This window comes from Lithobates pipiens, unplaced genomic scaffold, assembly GCF_037356315.1.
Source record: "Lithobates pipiens isolate NorthernLeopardFrog02 unplaced genomic scaffold, aLitPip1_a1.2 Scaffold_13, whole genome shotgun sequence".
NCBI lineage: Eukaryota > Metazoa > Chordata > Amphibia > Anura > Ranidae > Lithobates > Lithobates pipiens.
Genome location: NW_027507718.1, coordinates 524122241 through 524145508, shown reverse-complemented (window position 1 = coordinate 524145508; position 23268 = coordinate 524122241). Strand labels below are relative to the sequence as shown.

The following is a 23268-nucleotide window of genomic DNA, read 5'->3' as shown; positions in this document are numbered from 1 at the left end:
CTCCTGTCCCCCAAACAAACCAGCGCAAGCACGGCATGGCATCGTTTTGCCTGCGTACTTGCCTAGCCCCTGGAACGCCTACGGAGCACCGCTGGTTCTGAGGACAGAGCACTGGAAGAGGCCATGGAGGAAGAAGAAGAGGAGGGGGTGGAGGAGAGAGGTGTCGCAACCAATAGTAGCATTTTGGAGGCGTGGTGGCGGAACAACCTCCAACACTACTGCACCTTGTCCTGCATCCTTCCCAGCTGCCAGAAGAGTGACCCAATGGGCCGTGAAAGACAGGTAACGTCCCTGTCCATGCCTGCTGGACCATGAGTCAGCAGTAATATGCACCTTACCGCTGACCGCCCTGTCCAGCGAGGCAAGGACATTGCCTTCCACATGCCGGTAGAGAGCCGGAATCGCCTTCCGTGAGAAAAAGTGGCGTTTGGGGACCTGCCACTGAGGAACCGCACATTGTACAAACTCACGGAAGGGGGCCGAGTCTACCAACTGAAAAGGCAGCAGTTGAAGTGCTAGCAATTTAGCCAAGATAGCATTCAACCGCTGGGCATGTGGATGGCTGGGAGTGAACTTCTTTCGCCGCTCCAGCAGCTGGGGCAGGGACATTTGCCTGCTATAATCGGAAGTGGGTGTACTGCTAGCATAGTGCCCGGAAGCACTTGGCTGTGACACACCTAATTCTACACCTTCATTCCTCTCAGAGCAGGTTTCAGAGAGGACTGAAGGTCTAGTGGGGTTGGAGATGCCAGCTGATGAGGAGCAAGGAGAGGGCCGCTTTGTTCTTTGGTGTGGGTCTTTGAGGTACGCTTGCCAACGAGCTGCATGGCAGGTCAACATATGTCTGGTCAAGCATGTGGTGCCCAAGCGGCTGATGTTTTGGCCACGCGAGATACGCTTGAGACATATGTTGCAAATAGCAGCGGTGCGATCTGATGCACTCGTCTCAAAAAAGGCCCACACCAAAGAACTTTTAGCATAACGTGCAGAGGCAGCGCCCAACACAGGCAGAGCTCTGCGGTGTGATTCAGTGTGCTGCCCCTAAGCTGGCCCCCGGAGGGCATCCTGCCTCGTTGGACATGTGCCTCCTCCTCTCTCCTACCAGGCACCCACGTGGAGTCAGTGCCCTCATCATCCCCTCCCTCTTCATCGCTGTAGCAAACCTGGCAGTATGCTGCAGCTTGTGGAACATGACTGTCAGATTGCTGTCCTTCTTGAGCATCCCCTCTCTCTGCATTCACGCTACTGCCTTCCTCTAGCTGAGTGTCATCATCAGAGGCTACAAAACACTGGGCATCCTCCTGGAGCATGTACCCAACACTGTGCTCAAAGAGTTCAGGAGACTCCTCAGGAGGACGTGGTGGGTCTAGGGAAGGAGTCACTGATGATGACAGAACACCCACTGCTTCAGACGCCAACACACTACACAAGGCCGCCGCGCTGGCAGCCTTATATAGTGTGGGGCGTGCACTACACAGCCTGAGCTGTGGCCAATCATGGCTCTCCTCGCTGCTGGCGCTGCGATTGGCCAAGCATGCGGGGTCACAGTGCATGCTTGGCCAATCATGAGCCAGCAATGCACTGCGCCATCGCAGTGCATTGTGGGCCGTGAGCACCACACGAATTTGGCGCGAATGGACCAGAACGTTCGGACTTCGCCGAACGGGCGAACAGCCGATGTTCGAGTCGAACGTATGTTCGACTCGAACACGAAGCTCATCCCTAACCATGAGTACCTGTGGTTGCTCCTTAGTAAGTACGGTCTGCCGGGTGGTTTTGTCGATTGGTTAAAGGTCTTGTATAAGGGGGCAGAAAGCTTTCCTCTTGTTAATGGTTGGGTTGGGCAGCCTTTTGGGGTTGGCTCCGGGTTGCGCCAGGGTTGTCCTCTGAGTCCCCTGCTCTATGTGTTTGCAGTCGACCCCTTCATCAGGAGGCTAGAGAGTGGCATGTTGTGTGGGGCTCCCGAGTGAGCCACCTTTGAGGGTTGTTGCCTATGTGGACGATGTGTCAGTGATTGTCACTGGGGCAGATGAAGCAGAGCAGGTGGTCTCTCTGACATCACAGTATTCTGAAGCATCGGGCTCCAAGATCAATAAGGAAAAGAGTGAAGTTTTTTTGGCTGGGAAAGGAAGGTGAGGAGTTTGATCTCCCTGACACCTTTCCAGTGCCCCAGGAAAGAATTAAGATTCTAGGCATTGAATTTGGACCCGGCGATTCTGGCCTCAAAAACTGGGAAGGCAGACTGGAAATTGCCAATACTAAGGTGGTCAGCTGGAAGAGATGGAAGTTATCTCTGAGGGAAAGGGTTGATCTGATTAAGACTTACCTGATTTTGATCTTCTTGTATGTCAGCTTTGTCTGCATCTTGCCAGTGTCTCTCTATGCTAGGGTCAGTAGTGTGTTCTTCCAGATGCTATGGGGGAACAGACTGAACCCCATCAAGAGGAATGTCACCTATCTATCCAGGAGGGAGGGTGGCTTAGGTATGGTCAACCCAGTTCTTTTCTTTTCACTGCTATTTCTCAAATTTAACATTGGTAATATGCTTGCAGTGGAACCTCCTGGATGGGTAGGCATATTTAGATCTTGGTTTAGGCCTTTTCTGCGACTTTGGGAAGAAGGTGGCCAAGTGAAGAATCTCAGGGGTCATCGTGGTCAGCTACCAGCCTATGTTGCTCCATGCCTGAAGTTACTGCGGCAGTGGCGATTGTCGGCTGAAGATCTCAAATCGGTTCCGAGGAAAATCCTTATGAGTCGAGTCTTGAGCGAAGTCTTTCATGACCCACTGGCCTTAAGGCATTGCCCAGGCCCAGTTTTGAGGGTAGGGTTAAGATTGATTAATTTGGACAAAGTTCCCCCTATATTTAGGGATCTGGCCTGGTTGTGCTTCCATTGGGAGGCTCTATGTTGGGGGCAATTTGAAATTCCGCAGTGGGGTGGATCGTAGCTGTCCTCGGGAGGAGTGTGCAGATGAGGAGGAGACTATGGACCATTTTCTGCTTCATTGCCCCTTTAACATAGAGGTGTACAAACAGGTGGGACGGGTCCTCGGTGTTCCTTTCCTCTCCAGGCTGGATTATGCTGAGTGGGCATACGGAGCATTCAATACTGGTGGGGTTTTTTGTTTGGATACACTTTTTCTAGTTAGCCTAGTAGTCCGTTATTTCACTTGGAACGCACGGTGTCAGGTCAGCATTCAGCATAAAATCCTTCCTGTTGAGGTGGTGGTGTATGACATTCTGCATGAGGTGGAGAAGATTCGGGTGCTTGAGAGAGACAAGCAGAGTCAGGGGGCTTGGTTGAAGGCGTGGAGGGGTTTCAGGCCTCCCTGACTGCCAGGAGTCTCTTTCCCGGGTGTGGCTGTCTGTCTCTTATCACCCTAGATTTTATAACTTATGATTCATTTTTGATAAATGTCTGCATACATAGGTAATGGGTGGTACCTCTTAGGCCCTCTCTGCTGCTTTATGTAAATAGTTTTTTCTAAACATGTTTTGCTAATGGACTATGTATATATTGTATATATTCTGAACGTTGATGTGTATTCCTTTGTTTTCTGTTGATGTTTTATAATATGGTTTTGTTTTTTACTTTTGTATAAAATTGGTCGCTTGATTCTTTTTAATAAAAGATCAATAGTGCCACAGCATTGGGGTCAGCGGGAGGAATAGTACCACAGCATTGGGGTCAGTGGGAGGAATATTGCCACAGCGTTGTGGTCAGTGGGAGGAATAGTGTCCCAGATTTGGGGTCAGTGGGAGGAATAGTGCCACAGCATTGCAGTCAGTGGGAGGAATAGTGCCCCAGCGTTGTGGTTAGTGGGAGGAATAGTGCCCTGCCCCAGCGTTGGGGGTCAGTGGGCAGAATAGTGCCCCAGCATTGGGGTCAGTGGGCAGAATAGTGCCCCAGCATTGGGGTCAGTGGGAGGAATAGTGCCCCAGCATTGGGGTCAGTGGGAGGAATAGTGCCCCAGCATTGGGGTCAGTGGGAGGAATAGTGCCCCAGCATTGGGGTCAGTGGGAGGAATAGTGCCCCAGCATTGGGGTCAGTGGGAGGAATAGTGCCCCAGCATTGGGGTCAGTGGGAGGAATAGTGCCCCAGCGTTGGTATCAGTGGGAGGAATTGAATCCTGGATCAGTGGGAGGAAAAGTGCCCCAATATATATATATTAGTCCAAGCAGGGGTGGATATGCTGTAACCTGCCGTTGCTTGTACACTCACCTGGCTGGCGGGAAGTCGCGATGATGAGACCACAACATGGAGGAAATGGCGGCATTTTTGCAAGATATCTGAAAGGAAAAAAAATATATAAAAGTGTCAGATTTTATAGCTGCAGCCTGTGTGACAGAATACAGACTACCAACCGTAGTCCTCTTCCCTCCTTCACCACCTATTGCTGACTCTTAGAACCGGCATGCATTCAGCTCATGTACTGTATGTCCTCCACTGGGTGGGCAGGAAGTCAGGTAAAGCCACCCTGGCCTTCCTTTCTTCCTGTGTATATGTTCTATCCACTGGGCACACAAGACCTTCTGTAAGACTGAACTCCAGGTCAACATATATAATATGTTCTGGAATGACAAAATATCCTTATCAGCTAAATCCACCACTAAATTACTTATGTAACCCGCACTGTAGCTGATAACTGCTGTGAAACGTCTTCCTTTGTTGCTGCTGTGTTATTCTTCTGCAGTGTGGACAGGGTTATACTGATTATTCATTAATGCAGAAGTGCTACAGCCATCTTTACGGAGACGACATTGTAATGCTCGTTTATAGAGTGTCTCCAGTGCAGGGGGCAGCCAGCTTGACTGAGTCTGATTTGATCCTGGAGGATGGTTGGCTGAAGAAAATTAGCAAAGAGATGTTTGTCTGCAGGTTGCTGAGAGAAAAGGAGAGGACTCTTTGGATTCAAGCAGGTGTGTGAAAAAAAATGAGGCTGCTCCATAGCTTCCAAGTGTCCCTGATTTGGAAAAATATCCCTCTGTCCCTCTTTCTTCCTCATGTGTTCCTCGTTTTTGCTCTGATCTATATAGTTGTGTATAAAATGCACTTTCTTGATCATACATCATGGGACACAGGAGCTTCATTACATAGTAGGTTATATAGGCACCTCTGGTGATTGGACACTGGTTAACCCTCAATTAAGGAGAATTCCTGCCCTATAAAACCCCTCCCATATGGGAGCCACCTCAGTTTTTTTCCCAAGTGTCTATGGTGGTTGGTCACGTAAAACATGTGCTATGAAGAAAGCTCTGTGCAGGTCCCTGCGGGGGCCTAAGGGCTACAACAAACCGCTTCCATATCTCGGGCCGATATTTTTACTCCCAAGATGGTATGGTACCCGGGCCTCGTCATCTGAAGAAACCAAGGTTTTGCCTGTAAGTCCTCTCCTATTGGAAGACTGGGCTCTGGGAAAACCAGACTTGGTGTACTATTTACATAGTGGCACGAAAGTTTCTGGCAGAGTCTTTTACAAGGTCCAGGAAGGAGGTTCCTCTGAGAAGGAACCCCAAAAAATCCTGAAGGTTGGCACAACTCTGCCCGCCATGATGGGTGAAGGCTTGAATCTGTCTGTTTTCAGCAATTCCTGCGGCAAGGACAGGTAAGGGAAGTTAATCCTATATAAATGTATATTATGGATTTCTTCATTGAGTAGTTGTATGTCTTACCTGGTTTCCACCACTAGAGGGAGTAAGAGCAGCCTGATGCATACTTGCATGCCTTTCAGATACACACGCTCAGTGAAGCCTGGTTCCTCCAGATGACTCACGTTTCCACTGCACTCTCTGCCACAATAAAGGTAATACAGGGGTCCCACGTAGTCTGGGGGTCCCGCGCAGCTCCGATGGTGGTCCCCTTACCCCCTGGACATTTGGTGGTCCGCGTACACGTGCGCTAAGCGCGCTCCTGTGCTAATGGAGGGGGGGAGTGTGGTTGTGAGCCGTGCACGTTGGCATGCACGGCGCTGTACTGCGCAGGCGGCAATTTTAAAAAGCCCAGAGCGTCAGGGGGCTGTAAGTGGAGACACAGGAGCTGTGGGCAGTAAGCATCTGTCAGGAAAGGCTGGCTGGGGACAGTGGTCCGTCACCTGTCTGTGCGCGCCTGCGGATGCCTGGTGCGCACGGTTGCGTGCGATCGCGGGTGCGCACGCACGGTTACCGGCGCCAGGCGGGCTATTTAAACCCAGTTCTCCCTTCAGATCTTGCTGCTTGATCTACAGCATTTCTGAGACTATTGCCTGAATCTGATCTGTTTGTGTATTGACCTGGCCTGACCTGTGACCTTCCCTGCCTTCTGCCTTCCTCTGACCTCCGGCTTGTCTATGACTCTGCACCTGTCTCATCCTCTGGTCCATCTGTGCTCATCCGTTACCGACCCGGCCTGTTCCACATTCCTGCCTCTGCCTGCTGCATCTGTTCCTGTACTGACTGTCTGGTTTGACTCGGCTTGCCCGACTCTTCTGCGTGCCTGCCCCTGAGTGACCCACCTGTTCCTGTTAGTCTCCTGCTGCCTACTGGTTCCTGTCCACTGTCATTGGGGCCTGCTTGTCCAGCTACAGTTCCTGAAGTCAGCCTGATCCATCCTCCGGCTGTTGATCCTGCCAGGCACTCGTGCTACCCTTGACTTCCGTGCCTCCTGTCACCACCATCAGGGGCCGTGAGTCGGGGACGCAAGAGAGGTCTCCATCTGCATTCCGGGCTCACCACTAGGTATGTGACAGCATCCTAAGGGATTGGATACAGGCAAACCTAAGACACCTACTCAGCATCAGGTTGTGCAGTTTAAGCATATATATATATATATATATATATATATATATATATATATTGTGAGACTTTGAGCACAACAGTGATTGCACTTTGTACTAGTACCTCTGCTTTGTAGCTTAGGACTATGTCTCCTCGTAAGATGGTCTCGGGGGAGGTAGCAAAGGCACTGGTAAATCACTGCCTAAGTCTTGGGGTTCTAAAAATGCCTGTAGGTTACCATCCCCCCCTGCAAGACTGGAGCCAGCCTCACAGGATGAGTCAGTGCCCCTGTCAGGTTTTGCAGCCTCTCCTAATATTTCAGCCCCGGTATATGTCACTGAAGACTCCCTTAGGGCTACATTGGAGGGTTTTGAAGGGAGAATCATGAATTTTATTTCAGATTCCCTAAAAGATAGCAGAAAAAGGGGTAGATCCCCACCCTCTGCTGAAATTTCTTTTCAGATGACAACTCTGACATTGAGGAGAGATCCCTATCTTGGGACAGGGATCATGAGCAGTCGGATGAATCAGAGGAAGAGGAGAGAGTCCCCTCCCCCCAGGCGCTCAGAAAACAGGTGCAATATTGTACGGAGTTGGTGCGTACCACATTCAGAATGCCCGCTGCTGAGGTCGTCACATCCTCTGTTTCTTCCCTGGGGGTCAGGAAAATCCCACAGACTGCCTTTTCCTTTCCAATTCATCCCTTAATGGATAAATTGTTGTATGAGGATTGGGGACATCCCAATAAACTGTTTGCTCCTCCTAAAAGGTTTTCTATGCTTTATCCTCTGGAGGAAAGTTTCACCAAGAAGTGGGGGGTCCCATCTGTTGATGCGGCTGTTTCTTGCGTGAATAAAAACCTGACTTGTCCTTTGGATAATGCGCAGGTATTTAAGGATCCAACTGATAAGACGCTGGAAACCTTATTGAAAGCCTCCTTTTCCATGACTGGCGCAGTAGTGCAACCTACAGTCGCAGCCGTGGGGTTGTGTCAGTTCCTCAAGGAACAAGTTAAGCAGATGCTTGGCCTCCTTCCCAGTGAGGAAGTGGAGAATTATGCAGAAATACCTCAAATTCTGTGTTTTATGATTGATGCGATTTTGGATTCTGTCTAACAAGCATCTCGTTTGTCTTTCCTTTTGGTACACATGCGAAGGGCCCTATGGCTAAAAAATTGGGCAGCTGAGCTATCGTGCAAGAAGCATTTGGTTGGGTTCCCGTTTAAGGGGGAACGTTTGTTTGGAGAAGAATTAGACAAGTTCGTCCAAAGAATTTCAGGGGGTAAATCTACTCTCCTTCCAATCAAAAGGAACAAACGTCCATCATTCAGGCGTGCTCTCTCTCTCCGGGAGCATCAAGCTCTAAGCAGTGGTGACAGCCTTCCCAACCTCCCTCTACAGGAAAGGTTTGAGGCCGGGCCCAAGGGCAGAAAAAGTCTTGGGGGCAAAAGCCTGCCAAGCAGAGCCCAAAAGCTTCCTTGTGAAGGGGCGCCCCCGCTCGGCCGAGTGGGGGGAAGGCTCCTGCAGTTTGCAGAAGCCTGGCGGGAAGAGATCCGGGACAAGTGGGTGATCTCTTCGGTATCTCTGGGCTACAAGCTAGAGTTTCAGGAGATTCCATCTTCTCGCTTTCTAAGGTCAAGGATCCCCAGGGATCCAGTGAAGCAAAGACTGCTATTCCTGGCCTTAGATCACTTACTATCCCAGGGGGTGATAGTGGAAGTGGACCCAAAAGAACAGGGTTCAGGCTTTTGCTCGAATCTCTTCACCGTTCCAAAGCCAAATGGAAGTGTCAGACCTATCCTGGATCTGAAGGATCTGAACCGGTTTTTACGCATCCGGTCCTTCCGAATGCAGTCAATACGCGCCGTGGTCTCCTCCCTGCAAGGGGAAGAGTTTATGGCATCAATAGATATCAAGGATGCATATCTTCATGTGCCAATGTTTTCTGCACACCAAAAGTATCTAAGGTTCACGGTAGAGCGGCGCCATTTTCAATTTCTGGCTTTGCCGTTCGGGCTAGCTACGGCTCCTCGAGTCTTCACAAAGATTCTAGACCCTCTCTTGGCAAACCTAAGAGCTCAGGGTACAGCCGTCATGGCTTATCTAGACGATTTGCTTCTCATAGAGAAAACAGTAAAACTCCTGAACCACAGTGTTACCAGAACACTAGAACACCTGGAACGCCTAGGTTGGATTATAAACCTAGAAAAATCATCCCTACAGCCTGCTACCAGGTTGGAGTACCTGGGTATGGTCATCGACACCGCTAAAGGCGGTGTGTTTCTACCAAGGCCAAAAGCCTTGGCCATTGGGGGTCTGGTGCGCCTAACTCTGGGCAGAAGATCTTCCCCCATTCGGGAGACTGTTAGGGAAAATGGTCGCCTCCTTCGAAACCGTTCCATTCGCCCAGTTCCACTCAAGGCCTCTGCAAAGATGCATCCTTGCGGCGTGGAACAGGAAGCCCCAGGCCTTGGATCTTCCTATGTGTCTGTCCCCAGGGACACGCAAGAGTCTCGTTCGGTGGTTACAAACCAAGAATTTGCTGAAGGGCAAAACTTTTCTTCCTCTTTCAGGGAAGATTATCACGACAGATGCCAGCCTGACAGGCTGGGGAGCAGTGTTGGACGAGACGTGCTCGCAGGGGAAATGGTCTGCGATCGAGAAGCTATTGCCCATAAATGTCTTGGAGATCCGGGCAGTTTATATGGCTCTCATAAAGTGGTCTTATAGACTACGGGGTCTCCCTGTTCGGGTTCAGTCCGACAATGCCACAGCAGTGGCCTATATCAATCACCAGGGTGGTACCAGGAGTCTGGTTGCACAAAAAGAGGTGAATCGCATACTTGTCTGGGCAGAAAGGCATGTTCCATCCCTTTCTGCAGTCTTCATTCCAGGAGTGGAAAATTGGCAGGCGGATTTTCTGAGCCGGCAGCAGTTGTGCCCAGGAGAATGGGCTCTGCACCCCGACGTGTTTCAGAACATAAGTCGCAGGTGGGGTACTCCAGACGTAGATCTGTTTGCGTCCAGATTCAACAGAAAGCTGGACAAATTCGTGTCAAGGACAAGAGATGTTCTTGCTCAGGGGTCAGATGCTCTGACAGTTCCCTGGGATCAGTACAATCTAATTTATGCCTTCCCCCCGTGCCCGCTTCTGTCACGGTTCCTGGGAAGAATCAAGAGGGAAACAAAGTCGGTGCTTTTGGTAGCCCCGGCTTGGCCCAGGCGACCTTGGTACGCAGAGATCATGAAGTTGGCAGTAGGCAGGCCATGCATCCTTCCTCTCCGGCCAGATCTGCTCTCACAGGGTCCAATTTACCATCCTGCTTTACCACAAAATCTGGAGGGCATATGTTTGCTGGTGTGAACTCAGGAAATGGCATCCTAGAAAGTATGTCATTAGCAGGATCTCGGCCTTTCTCCAGTCAGGCCTAGAAATGAATTTGGCCGTAAGCACTATCAAGGTGCAGATTTTGGCCTTGTCAGTGTTTTTTCAGAAGCCACTTGCTTCGCATTCCCTGGTGCGGGCTTTCATCCAGGGGGCCATGCGGATAAGGCCGCCAGTCAAACCTCCGGTATGCCCATGGGATCTGAATTTGGTTCTCTCGGCTTTGCAGGGGCAACCGTTTGAGCCTTTGCATCTGGCTTCATTAGTTCTTTTGACTAAAAAATTGGTTTTCTTGGTAGCCATTTCCTCAGCTAGAAGAGTGTCAGAACTAGCAGCTCTCTCCAGCAAGGAGCCGTATCTAATTATTCATAAGGACCGGGTGTTCATGCGTCCCAACAGGTCCTTTCTGCCTAAGGTGGTTTCGGGATTCCATTTGAATCAAGATGTAATCCTACCATCCTTTTTTCCGCATCCACAGTCCGTAGAAGAAGAATCTTTGCACACTTTAGATGTGGTAAGGGCAATCGGTATCTATCTTCAGGCAACTGCTCAGATAAGAAAAACTGATAGCTAATTTATTTTGCCGGAAGGCCCTAGGAAGGGCCAGGCGGCGTCAAAATCCACTCTCTCAAGGTGGATTAGAGAGGTTATTCTTCAGGCCTATAGTGTAAAGGGGAAGATCCCTCCTTATCAACTGAAAGCGCACTCAACCAGGGCTGTAGGTGCTTCTTGGGCAGTGCATCACCAGGCCTCCCTGGCTCAGATCTGTAAGGCTGCAACTTGGTCATCAGTCCACACATTCACCAGATTCTATCAGGTGGATGTCAGAGGGCAAGAGGATATCGCCTTTGGGCGCAGTGTACTGCAGGCTGCAGTTTAGATCCTCCGGTCCATGGCTGTCTATATTTCTGATCTGTGTCTCCCTCCCCTCAAACTGAGCATTGCTTTGGGACATCCCACTATGTAATGAAGCTCCTGTGTCCCGTGATGTATGATCAAGAAAATGGGATTTTTATATACAGCTTACCTGTAAAATCCTTTTCTTGAGAGTACATCACAGGACACAGGGCTCCCGCCCCTCTTGGGTTCCCGCCCCTCTTGGGTTTTACGTGGTTTCTTATTGCTACAAAACTGAGGTGCCTCCCATATGGGAGGGGTTATATAGGGGAGGAATTCTCCTTAATTGAGGGTTAATCAGTGTCCAATCACCAGAGGTGCCTATATAACCCACTATGTAATGAAGCTCCTGTGTCCCGTGATGTACTTCTCAAGAAAAGGATTTTACAGGTAAGCTGTATATAAAAATCCTATTTTTTATCTTTCAAAAAGTGTTTCCCAGTGCTTAACATTTCATCTGATTGCGAAATTTCTGTATTTATACATTTGGAAAGCCAGTATAATGGAATAGTAGTGGTAAAAAAAAAAGCACTTGTGGGTTTAATTAACCACTTGCCTACTGTGCACTTAAACCCCCTTCCTGCCCAGACCAATTTTCAGCTTTCGGTGCTCTCACACTTTGAATGACAATTACTCAGTCATGGAGCACTGTACCCAAATTAATTGTTTGTCCTTTTTTTCCCACAAATAGAGCTTTCTTTTGGTGGTATTTGATCACCTCTGGGTTTTTTATTTTTTGCGCTATAAATGAAAAAAGACCGAAAATTTTGAAAAAAAAACACATTTTTCTTTGTTTCTGTGATAAAATTATGCAAATTATAAATTTTTCTTCATAAATGTTGGCCATAATTTATACTGCTACATATATTTGGTAAAAATAACCCAAATTAGTGGATATTATTTGGTCTTTGTGAAAGTTAGAGAGTCTACAAGCTGTGGTGCGAATCGCACAAAATTGATCACATCTGGTGTACTGGTGACCTATCTCATTTCTTGCGACCTGAACAAGCCAGGAAAGTACAAATACCCCCCAAATGACCCATTTTTGGAAAGTAGACATTCCAAGGTATTTAGTAAGAGGCATAGTGAGGTTTTGGTGTTGTCATTTTTTCCCACAATTCTTTGCAAAATGAAGATTTTTTAAGTTTTTTTTATTTTTTTTCCCACAAAATTGTCATTGTAATAGGTTATTTCTCTCACATGGCATGTGTATACCACAAATGACACCCCAAATTAAATTCTGCTACTCCTCCTGAGTTTTACAATACCACATGTGTGGGACTTTTTCACAGCCTGGCCACATAGAGAGGCCCAACATGCAGGGAGCGCCATGACGTGTTCTAGGAGCATAAATTACACATCTAACTTGTTGACCAACTATTACACTTTTGAAGGCCCTGGAGCACCAGGACAATGACACGTGACACTGACGTGGCACTGATGGCAGATGGCACTGATACAAGGCACTGAGGGCACGTGACACTGACGACAGATGGCCCTAATACGTGGCACTGTTGACACTTGACACCGATGACAGATGGAACTAATCTGTGTCACTGATGACAGATGGCCCTAATACGTGGCACCGATGACAGATGGCATTAATACGTGGCACTGATGACACTGACAGGTGGCACTGGGGATACATGGCACTGGGGACATGTGGCACTAGGGACGGGCGGCACTGGGGACATGTGGCACTGTGGACAGGTGGTATGTGGCACTGGGCACAGGTGGCATGGATAGGTGGCACTGGGGACAGGTGGTACTGGGAACAGATGACACTGTTAGGTGGCACTGGGGACAGGTGGCATTGATAGGTGGCACTGGGGACACATGGCACTAACAGGTGGCATTGGGGACAGATGGCACTGATAGGTGGCACTTGGGGACAGGTGGGCATGTGTGTGTGTTTCACTGTGTGTGTGTACACTCAGAGTCACAGACGCTGCAGCCGCAGCACGGCACGGAAGCTCTCCCTCCTCACACGCTGTCTCTGTGTGAGGAGGGAGAGCCGGCGATGAGAGATGATCTCATATGTTTACATATGAGATCACCTCTCATTGGATAGCCCGATTGAGTGCTAAATGGCCCCTGCGATTGGCCATTTAGCACGATCTGTGATTGGCTGTGTCCGAGGGACACGGCCAACACAGAACTTCCCCGATGCGCTCCTGTGGCGGCATGCATTAGGGAAGTAAACAGGAGGACGTCCAGGGACGCCCTCCCGGCAGTTAGCGTCCGCTCTGTAGCCATCTTTTGGCTATAGGGCAAGAGCGAAGCGGTTAATATATATATTTTTATTATTCTTCTTTAAGAGGATGTGGCAGGGGGTGTGTCCTATGCCTACATTCTTTAGCTAATAGGTGTCCCTCGTTCTCATCTCAAAAGCTGGGAGGTATGGCTATAGCTGACCACAATCAGGTGAGACCTTAGACCAGGGGTCTTCAAACTACGGCCCTCCAGTTGTTCAGAAACTACAATTCCCATCATGCCTTGTCATGTCTGTGAATGTCAGAGTTTTACAATGCCTCATGGGATGCGTAGTTCCGCAAGAGCTGGAGGGCCGTAGTTTTGAGGATCCGTGCCTTAGAGAAACAATGAGATGCTCGTTGCACGGTGCAAGGTGTCATTTAGTTGCCTGGTGAGATCAGATGGCACTAGAGAACACTTCTAGACTTTGTAAGGAAGGAAAAGAAAGAGTCACTGTCTCAGCAGGATTGAAAGAGAGAAATCACAGCATTTTTTTTTTCCTGTGTGAGGCCTTAAAGCGGAGTTCCAGCCATTTTTGTGTTTATTAAAAGTCAGCAGCTACAAAAAGCTGACTTTTAAAAAAACACACACACAGACACACCTGTCCCACAGTCCGGCAATGCGGCCCCCCGAACCCCCGGCTCTCTCCCCCGTCTCCCCGGCGTCGCAAGGGCTTGCGGTTTCACAGCCGGGTGCGCAGTGCGAATGCGCACCTCGTAACTCCGCCTCCTCAATGGCCAGGCAATCTTCTGGGACCTGTGATGTGTCCCAGAAGATTGCAGGGGGTGGGGGGGGGGGGGAGAGGAGAACTTCCACTCGGGCCACCTATTATTATTATTATTATTATACAGAATTCATATAGCGCCAACAATTTACGCAGCGCTTTACAAAATAAAAGAGAGACAATACAGTTGCAATACAATAAAATACAAGAGGATTAAGAGGCTGAGAAGAGCTTACAATCTAATAGGGTGGGGCAGGTGTTGCAAGAGCCGCCAAGGGACCCCAGAAGACAAGGATCGGGGCCACTCTGTGCAAAACCAACTGCACAGTGGAGATAAGTATGACATATTTGTTACTTAAAAAAAATACAGCGGCGGGTCGGCACAATCCCACGTACCGTCGTAGCTATACGTTGGGGATGGGGATAGTACACACTCGCTGCACTGTGGAGGTTGCTGATGCTCGTGGCTGGCGGTCACGATGACCGACTGCCATGAGCAATTGCGGGCACGAGAGACAGAACAGGGACGTGTGTGTGTGTGTGTGTGTGTGTGTGTGTGTGTGTGTAAACGCACAAATCCCTGTTCTGTGAGGAGTGACAGATCGTGAGTTCCTAATAGCTAGGAATCACGATCCGTCACTTCCTCTAGGTCAGTCCCCTCCCCCTACAGTTAGAACACACACAGGGAACACAGTTAACCCCTTGATCGCCCCCTAGTGTTAACCCCTTCCCTGCCAGTGACATTTATACAGTAATCGGTGCATTTTTATAGCACTGATCGCTGTATCAATGCAATCATGTGTCCGCCATAATGTCACAGTCCCAACAAAAAAAAAAATCGCAGATCTCCATTACTAGTAAAAAAATATATATATAATAATAAAAATGCTATAAATCTATCCCAAATTTTGTAGATGCTATAACTTTTGCGCAAACCAATCAATATACGATTATTGCGTTTTTGTTTTGTTTTTTTATACCAAAAATATGTAGAAGAATACGTATCGGCCTAAACTGGGACTTTTTTTTTTTTTTTACCAAAAATATGTAGAAGAAGAATACATTTCGGCCTAAACTGAGAAAAAAAATACTTAAAAAAAATGGGGATATTTATTATAGCAAAAAGTACAAAATATTGTTTGTTTTTTTTTCAAAATTTTCGCTCTTTTTTTTTTTTTGTTTTTGTTTTTTTTTGTTTATAGCACAAAAAATAAAAACCACAGAGGTGATCAAATAACAGCAGAAGAAAGCTCTATTTGTGGGGGAAAAAAGGACGCAGGTCTTGTTTGGGTGCAACGTCGCACAACCGCGCAATTGTCAGTTAAAGTGACACAAAAAAAAATGGCCTGGTCATTGAGCAGCCAAATCTTCCGGGGGCTGAAGTGGTTAACCACTTTCAGACCGGACCATTTTGCTGGTAAATGACCAGAGGTCTTTTTACAATTTGGCACTGCGCTGCTTTAACTGGTAATTGCGCGGTCATGCAATGTTGTACCCAAACAAAATTTGCGTCCTTTTCTTCCCACAAATAGAGCTTTCTTTTGATGGTATTTGATTGCCTCTGCGATTTTTATTTTTTGCGATATAAACATAAAAAGACCGCAAATTTTGAAAAAAAATATTTTCTAATTTTTGTTATTAGAAAAATCCAATAAACTCAATTTTAGTCATACATTTAGGCCAAAATGTATTCAGCCACATGTCTTTGGTAAAAAAAAAAGTCAATAATTGTATATTTATTGGTTTGCGCAAAAGTTGTCACATCTACAAACTAAGGTACGTTTTCTGGAATTTACGCAGCTTTTAGTTTACGACTGCCTATCTCATTTCTTGAGGTGCTAAAATGGCAGGGCAGTACAAAACCCCCCAAATGACCCCATTTTGGAAAGTAGACCCCCTAAGGAAATTGATAAGTGGCATGTTGAGCCCATTGAATATTTTATTTTTTTGCCTCAAGCGATTGAATAATGACAAAAAATAAAAAATTTTTTTTTTTTACACAAAGTTGTCACTAAATGATATATTGCTCATGCATGCCATGGGCATATGTGAAATGACACCCCAAAATAAATTCTGCTGCTTCTCCTGAGTACGGGGATACCACATATGTGGGACTTTTTGGGAGCCTAGCCGCGTACGGGGCCCCGAAAACCAAGCACCGCCTTCAGGCTTTCTAAGGGCGTTACAGTTTTGAAGGCCATAAAATGCCAAGATGGCACAAACCCCCCCCAAATTACCCCATTTTGGAAAGTAGACACCCCTAAATTTAGGGGTACACTAGTGAGACTAGGTAATAAATGGCGGGTGCCCTGAAACTATAAAAAAAATAACTAACCAACCAGCGTCACCTGTAACAGTTATATGGTGATCACTGGTTAACTAGGGGGCAATCAGGGGGCTTTATGCGGTAGTATATGGGGGTCCCTGGCGCTATAAAAAGCTGCGGCGAACCTAAATACCTACTTGCCTAACTAGCGTCACCTGTGACACTAATACAGCGATCAGAAAAACGATCGCTTATTAGGCTGGGTTCACACTGGAGAGATGCAGGAACGCCACAAATCCGCGGCGGGTTCCCGCATCGCATGCCTCCCGGCGGCAGTTCACACTGCCCTATGCGAACTGCTGGGAGTGTCAGTGAAATGTTAATGACACCCCCAGATCAGTTCGCATATCGCAGTGCGATCTGCAAACTCGGATCGCATGGTGTGAACACCCATGCAATCCGATTCTGCTGCGGACCAAAAAAAGGGTCCCGTGCGAATTTGCGGCGGGTGCGGCGGGTGCGACACGAATTCAGCCATACTATCTGTATGGCTGAACTCGAATCGCACAGAGATCGGATGTGATTTGCACTGCAGTGCGGTGCGAATCACATCCGTTCTCATAAACCGCTGCAATGTGAACCCAGCCTTAGTGACACTGGCGACGGGGGGTGATCACGGGGTTAAACCTTTATTGGGGGGGGTTAGGGGGGTACCTTAGAACTAAAGGGGGCTAACCCTAACTGCCCTAACAGTTATTACAGTCACAAATGACACCCGCCGGGTGATCAGGGGGTTAAACCTTTATTAGGTAATAAATGGCGGGTGCCCTGAAACTATAAAAAAATAACTAACCAACCAGCGTCACCTGTAACAGTTATATGGTGATCACTGGTGAAAGGGTTAACTAGGGGGCAATCAGGGGGCTTTATGCGGTAGTATATGGGGGTCCCTGGCGCTATAAAAATCTGCGGCGAACCTAAATACCTACCTGCCTAACTAGCGTCACCTGTGACACTAATACAGCGATCAGAAAAATGATCGCTTATTAGGCTGGGTTCACACTGGAGCGATGCGGGAACGCCACGAATGCGCGGCGGGTTCCCGCATCGCATGCCTCCCGGCGGCAGTTCACACTGCCCTATGCGAACTGCTGGGAGTGTCAGTGAAATGTTAATGACACCCCCAGATCAGTTCGCATATCGCAGTGCGATCTGCAAACTCGGATCGCATGGTGTGAACACCCATGCAATCCGATTCTGCTGCGGGCCAAAAAAAGGGTCCCGTGCGAATTTGCGGCGGGTGCGGCGGGTGCGACACGAATTCAGCCATACTATCTGTATGGCTGAACTCGAATCGCACAGAGATCGGATGTGATTTGCACTGCAGTGCGGTGCGAATCACATCCGTTCTCATAAACCGCTGCAATGTGAACCCAGCCTTAGTGACACTGGCGAGGGGGGGTGATCACGGGGTTAAACCTTTATTGGGGGGGTTAGGGGGGCACATTAGAACTAAAGGGGGCTAACCCTAACTGCCCTAACAGTTATTACAGTCACAAATGACACCAATGCAAAAAAAAAATAAAAAAAAAATAAAAAAGCAATTGGTGTCACTGTGACTGGGGGGGCAGGGGTAATTGGGGGGTGATCGGGGGGTAAAGGGGGGGTGTGAGTGTGCATGGCATGTTCTACTGTGTAGTGTAGTGCTTGTGCAACTCACCGATGCTCTCTCCTCGGTGCCGGAACGAAAAATACCGACACGGAGGAGAGAATACATCACTTCCTCTCCTGTGTTTACATTACAGGAGAGGAAGTGATGTCACGGGACATTTTCATTCGTCGGGAGCGATCGCGAGGGGGTGGCCATGAATGAATGGCCGTCCTCTCGTCCGGGATCGCTCCCGAACGAATACCGACCGCGGGCAGGCAAGGACGTACATGTAAGCCCTTATGCCTGCCCGTGCCATTCTGTCGACGTACATCGTCGTGCGGCGGTCGGCAAGTGGTTAAGCTGTATGAAAACAGAAGCGGGGGGGGGAGCCAAGATGAATCACTTTTTTCTGCAGAAAACAAATTCCTTTCCCACTCCCGGCAGCGCTTTTTGCAGTCGTAGGATCACAAGTCTCGCACTGGTGACGCTGGGGGGTTTTATATCAGTTATTGAAGAAGATGGGCCAACAAATATGAGTCAGGATTGCGGGGAATACAAAGTCATGTCCACACGTGAAGAAAGGGGCTCGTGTATAAAGACAGGAGTCCGTGTATAAGAAGTCATATAGTAAAAGGATCAGTCCACCCAGAACTAAATATCTCTCTTGTGTGACTTTAACCACTTGCTGTCCGCACTATAGCCAAAAGACGGCTACAACGTGGTCTTAATTTGCCAGGAGGGTGTCCATAAATGTCCTCCTGTGCGCCACCTGCAGGGCGCTCTGTGATCAGCGAGTCTATGAATCATTTACCCCGTAGGGTCCCAACGTGCTTACAAACACATACTGGGGTCAATTTAATAGACAGCATCTGATTAAGCTACCAGCCTGTCTTTGGAGTGTGGGAGGAAACCGGAGTACCCGGAGGAAACCCACACAGGCACAGGGCAAACATGCAAACTCCAGGCAGATGGTGTCGTGGTCGGGATTTGGGAACCAGCGACCGTATTGCTGCTAGGTGAAGGTCCTCTCACGTAATAACTGATTCTACCCAGCAACACTAAATCCTCCACAGCAACAATAGATCCTCCCCAGCAACAATAGATCCCCTCACCTAATAACTGATTTTACCCAGCAACAATGGATCCTCCCCAGCAACAATGGATCCTCCCCAGCAACAATGGATCCTCCCCAGCAACAATGGATCCTCCTCAGCAACAATAGACCCCCTCACCTAATAACAACTGATCCTCCCGAGCAACAATAGACCCCCTCACCTAATAACAGCTTATCCTCCCCAGCAACAATAGATCATCCCCATCAAGAATGGATCCTCCCCAGCAACAATAGACCCCCTCACCTAATAACAACTGATCCTCCCCAGCAACAATAGACCCCCCCCCCCAAAAAAAAAAAAAAAAAACCCTGCAGCAACAATGGATACCCTTCCTCCCACAACAATAAATCCTCCTCCAACAATAAAAAAAAAAAAAAGAACAGATTCTCCGCCTCTCACAACAACAGATCCCCCTGAGCAACAATAGGACCCCCCCCCCCCCCCAAAAAAAAATTGCAGCAACAATCGATGTCACTCCTCCCATGACAATAAGTCCCTCTCAGCAACAAATTACCCCCCCTCCAGCAACAACAGATCCCCCTCAGTAACAACTGACTCCTACAAAAACATACAACCCTCATAGTACCAACAGATGCCCCCGTCTCATATAACAATAGATCCCACTCAGTAACAATAGACCCCCCCCCCCCCAGCAAAAATAAACTGGTCCAAAAACAAACAACTCCTGCAGCAACAATAGATGCCCCTTAGCAACAAAATACCTCATCCAACAACACCAGATCCCCCTTAGTAACAATAGACCCCCAAAAAACAATCAACCCCTCGCAGCAATGATAGATGCCCTTCCTCTCACAATAGATCACCCTTAGCAACAAAAGACCCCTTCAGCAACAGATCCCCCTCAGCAGTAATAAACTCCCCCACAAACAATCTCCACAGCAACAACAGATACCCCACCGCCACCTCCCACAACATTATATCCCTCTCAGCAACAATAGACCCCCATAAAACCAGCAACCCCCTGCAGGAATAATATATGCCCCTCCTCCCATAACAATAGATCCCCCTCAGCAACAAAATACTCCCCCCCAGCAACAACAGATCACCCTCAGCAACAAAAGACCCCACAAAAAACAAACAACCACCACAGCAACAATACATGCCCCCCACCTCTTACAATATTAGATCCTCCTCAGCAACAAAAGACCCCCTCAACAACAATAGATCACCTAAACGAAAAATAATAATAATAATCTCGCAGCCAGCAATAGATGTTCCTCCTCCCACAACCATAGATCCCCCTCAGCAACAAAAGACTCCCTCCAGGAATAATAGATCTCCCAACATTCAGCATCCATGGGTGGAGTTGAGTGGTGGCACTGCCAGCTGAACGTGACGTGTGTACAGCCCTGAGTGGCTGCCTGTCCTTCTTGAGGTGGGAGGTTGTGGGGGTGGGGTGGGTGTTAAAACTACAGCTCAACTGCCTGCTTTTACCGCACCCCCCTGGCCACATGTGTTAATGAGCGCTAGCAGGTCTTTTCAGAGAGTAAGGCAATGTGGTAAAACCTTCCGCCGCCATTCCAGCAACCTTCACAAGGAAAGAGAATTCCCAGATCTCTCCTCATCCAACTGCACCACACACACCGTGCCCCATTCATTCCTATGGGCGGGCCCGACTCATGGGAGTCCTCCCGGAGAAACAATGAAGGTAGCACTCTGTGAATATATTCTACACATCTTTTACCAAAATATAAGCAACTAAGTGTTTGGCTTGTGGTGGCGTCGCCCTGTTGATTTTAACCACTTCAGCCCTGGAAGAATTTACCCCCTTCCTGAGCAGGCCATCGGCTTCTTAGTGACGTGGCCGGTGCTTTGTAGTGGGCCCCCCTATAGCTCTTAAATCACCCATCGTACAGCTACGGTGATTTGCGCAGGGGAGCCATTCTGGCGCAGTCAAATAACGACGGGCGGTCGGAAAGCGGTTAATGGGCTAGTGGGTGACGTTGCCTGTCAAGCGCAACAACCCCCTAGACGTCTGTGTAAACAAGGCCTCACACAGTCTCCATGGGAACAGGTCTGAGGAGACGGCGTCACTCACCTCACAGCCACTGCACACAGCTCACAGCGGTTACCTCAGGAATTCCCGCCTCCTAAGAACCCTTTCACACTGAGGCGTCTTAATAGCGCCTGTATAGCCCCTGAAAAAAGTGTCTCCTTTCACTCAAAAAAGTCCTGCTATCAGCATCTTTGGAACGGTGAAGGCGCAGTGTATTCACCGCTCCTAAACCGTTCCTAACCATTGAAATCAATGGGGCAGCGCGGCTAGTGCACTGCAGCGGCACTTTGAGGGCAGTTTTAACCCTTTTTTCGGACGCTAGTCGGGGGTTAAAACCTCCCTGCTAGTGGCCGAATACCTCCGCTAAAACGACGGTTAAGCGGTGCTAAAAATAGCGCCGCTTTACTGTCAACGCCCACACCGCCCCAGTGTGAAAGGGGCCTAAGGTCCTTCCGGAATCAATGAGAAAACCCCAAACTCTACAAGAATGTCCACCTTTTTATTTAGGCCCAATATATATATATATATACGAGGTGTGACAATTTAATTCCCAGAATGCCGATGGTGGTGTGTCACACATCTGTAGCCATGTTCTGGACTACAGAAATATGGAGAAGGAGACAATTCCCCCTTTTATAAACAGTATATTCTCCATTTTTACTGGACTACTGATGTTGTGCTGCATCAGTCTCCTCTGGCCAACAGGGAGAGCTAAAGCCTATCTAGCCTGTTTCGTCAGATTCGGCGATCTGTCATAATTTGTAACAGAAGTGACATTCCGTCGCCGCCATCTTGCTACACCCCGCAATCGTCCACAGTAAGGATACAGTGAGAAGGCGGCAAGCGGACATCTTGTTACACCCACCGAAGTCTGGTATTTCACACTTATTTTAACCACTAAACTGAGCTTATATAGTGACATTCAGTGTTTTTAACCATTTCCGGTCCGCCGCACGCCGATATACGTCCTTACTTTGAAGTGGAATATCGTTGTTATGGAAGCAGCTAACCCCGGTAATCCTCTTCGTTGACCGGCGGTCTGCTTTCCGATAAGAGTGGTCTCTGCGGCAAATTCGCTGCAAGATCACTTTTATCATCGGCGGGAGAGAGTCCCCCTCCCGCCGCTTACCGGTGCTCTCCGCCGTTTACCGGAGCCATCGGCAGCCGCGGAGGCGATCAGATCTTCACCCTTGCTGGGTATGGAGACAGGTGAGGTGAAGATGGCCCCCACCCGTCTCCATAACATTGCAGGGTGGAAGCAACCTCAAAACGTCACTTCCGACCCATAGCTATTAAAGGGCCATTTAAAAAAAATAAAAATTTGAATTACTTTTCTTTTTTTTTTATTTATTGCATTTAAGAGTAAGTATGAGATGTGAGGTCTTTTTGACCCCAAGATCTCATATTTAAGAGGTCCTGTCATGTTTTTTTTTCTATTACATGGGATGTTTACATTCCTTGTAATAGGAATAAAAGTGACACCATTTTTTCTTTTTTTAAAACAGTGCAATAATAAAAAAATAAAAGGTAAAATGAATATGAAAAAAAATTTTTTAAACGCGCCCCGTCCCGTCGAGCTTCCTCACCCCTGACAGGACGTGGATTTGTGTGTTTACACTCACAAATCCCCATCCTGGTTCTGTCAGGAGCGATCACGGGTGCCCGGTGGATATCGCAGGCGCTGTGGACCCGCGCATTGGGTTCTTAGTGACGCGGCGGGGGGGAGCGCCCCCCTGTAGCCCTTAAATCACCTGTCGTACAGCTACGGTGATTTGCGCAGGGGAGCCATTCTGCCACAGTCAAATAACGACGGGCGTTCGGAAAGCGTTAATGAGCGAGTGGGTGACGTCGCCTGTCAAACACAACAACCCCCTAGACGTCTGTGTAAACAAGGCCTCACACAGTCTCCATGGGAGCAGGTTTGAGGAGACGGCGTCACTTACCTCACAGCCACTGCGCACAGCTCACAGCGGTTACCTCAGGAATTCTCGCCTCCTAAGGCCCCTTTCACACAGGCGTTTTTCAGGCGCATATGAAAACGGTGTTCAATACACACATGTGAGGTATCGCCGTGATCGGTAGAGGGAGAGCAATAATTCTAGCCCTAGACCTCATCTGTTACTTAAAACATGCAACCTGTAGAATTTTTAAAACGTCGCCTATGGAGATTTTTAAAGGTAAAAATTTGTCGCCATTCCACGAGGGGGCA

General features: G+C 48.5%; 1 protein-coding gene across 11 annotated transcripts in view; it reads right to left on the bottom strand.

The window, feature by feature from the left end:
* The window catches only part of LOC143975621 (von Willebrand factor A domain-containing protein 5A-like), a 198050-nt gene that overhangs the window by 130361 nt on the left and 44421 nt on the right, over positions 1 to 23268 (bottom strand). For all 11 annotated transcript variants that reach the window (XM_077478099.1, XM_077478104.1, XM_077478100.1 and 8 more), the window contains exon 2: positions 4222 to 4289. In XM_077478099.1, the coding sequence (XP_077334225.1) occupies positions 4222 to 4289 (68 nt within the window). The remainder of the gene's footprint in view (positions 1 to 4221; positions 4290 to 23268) is intronic.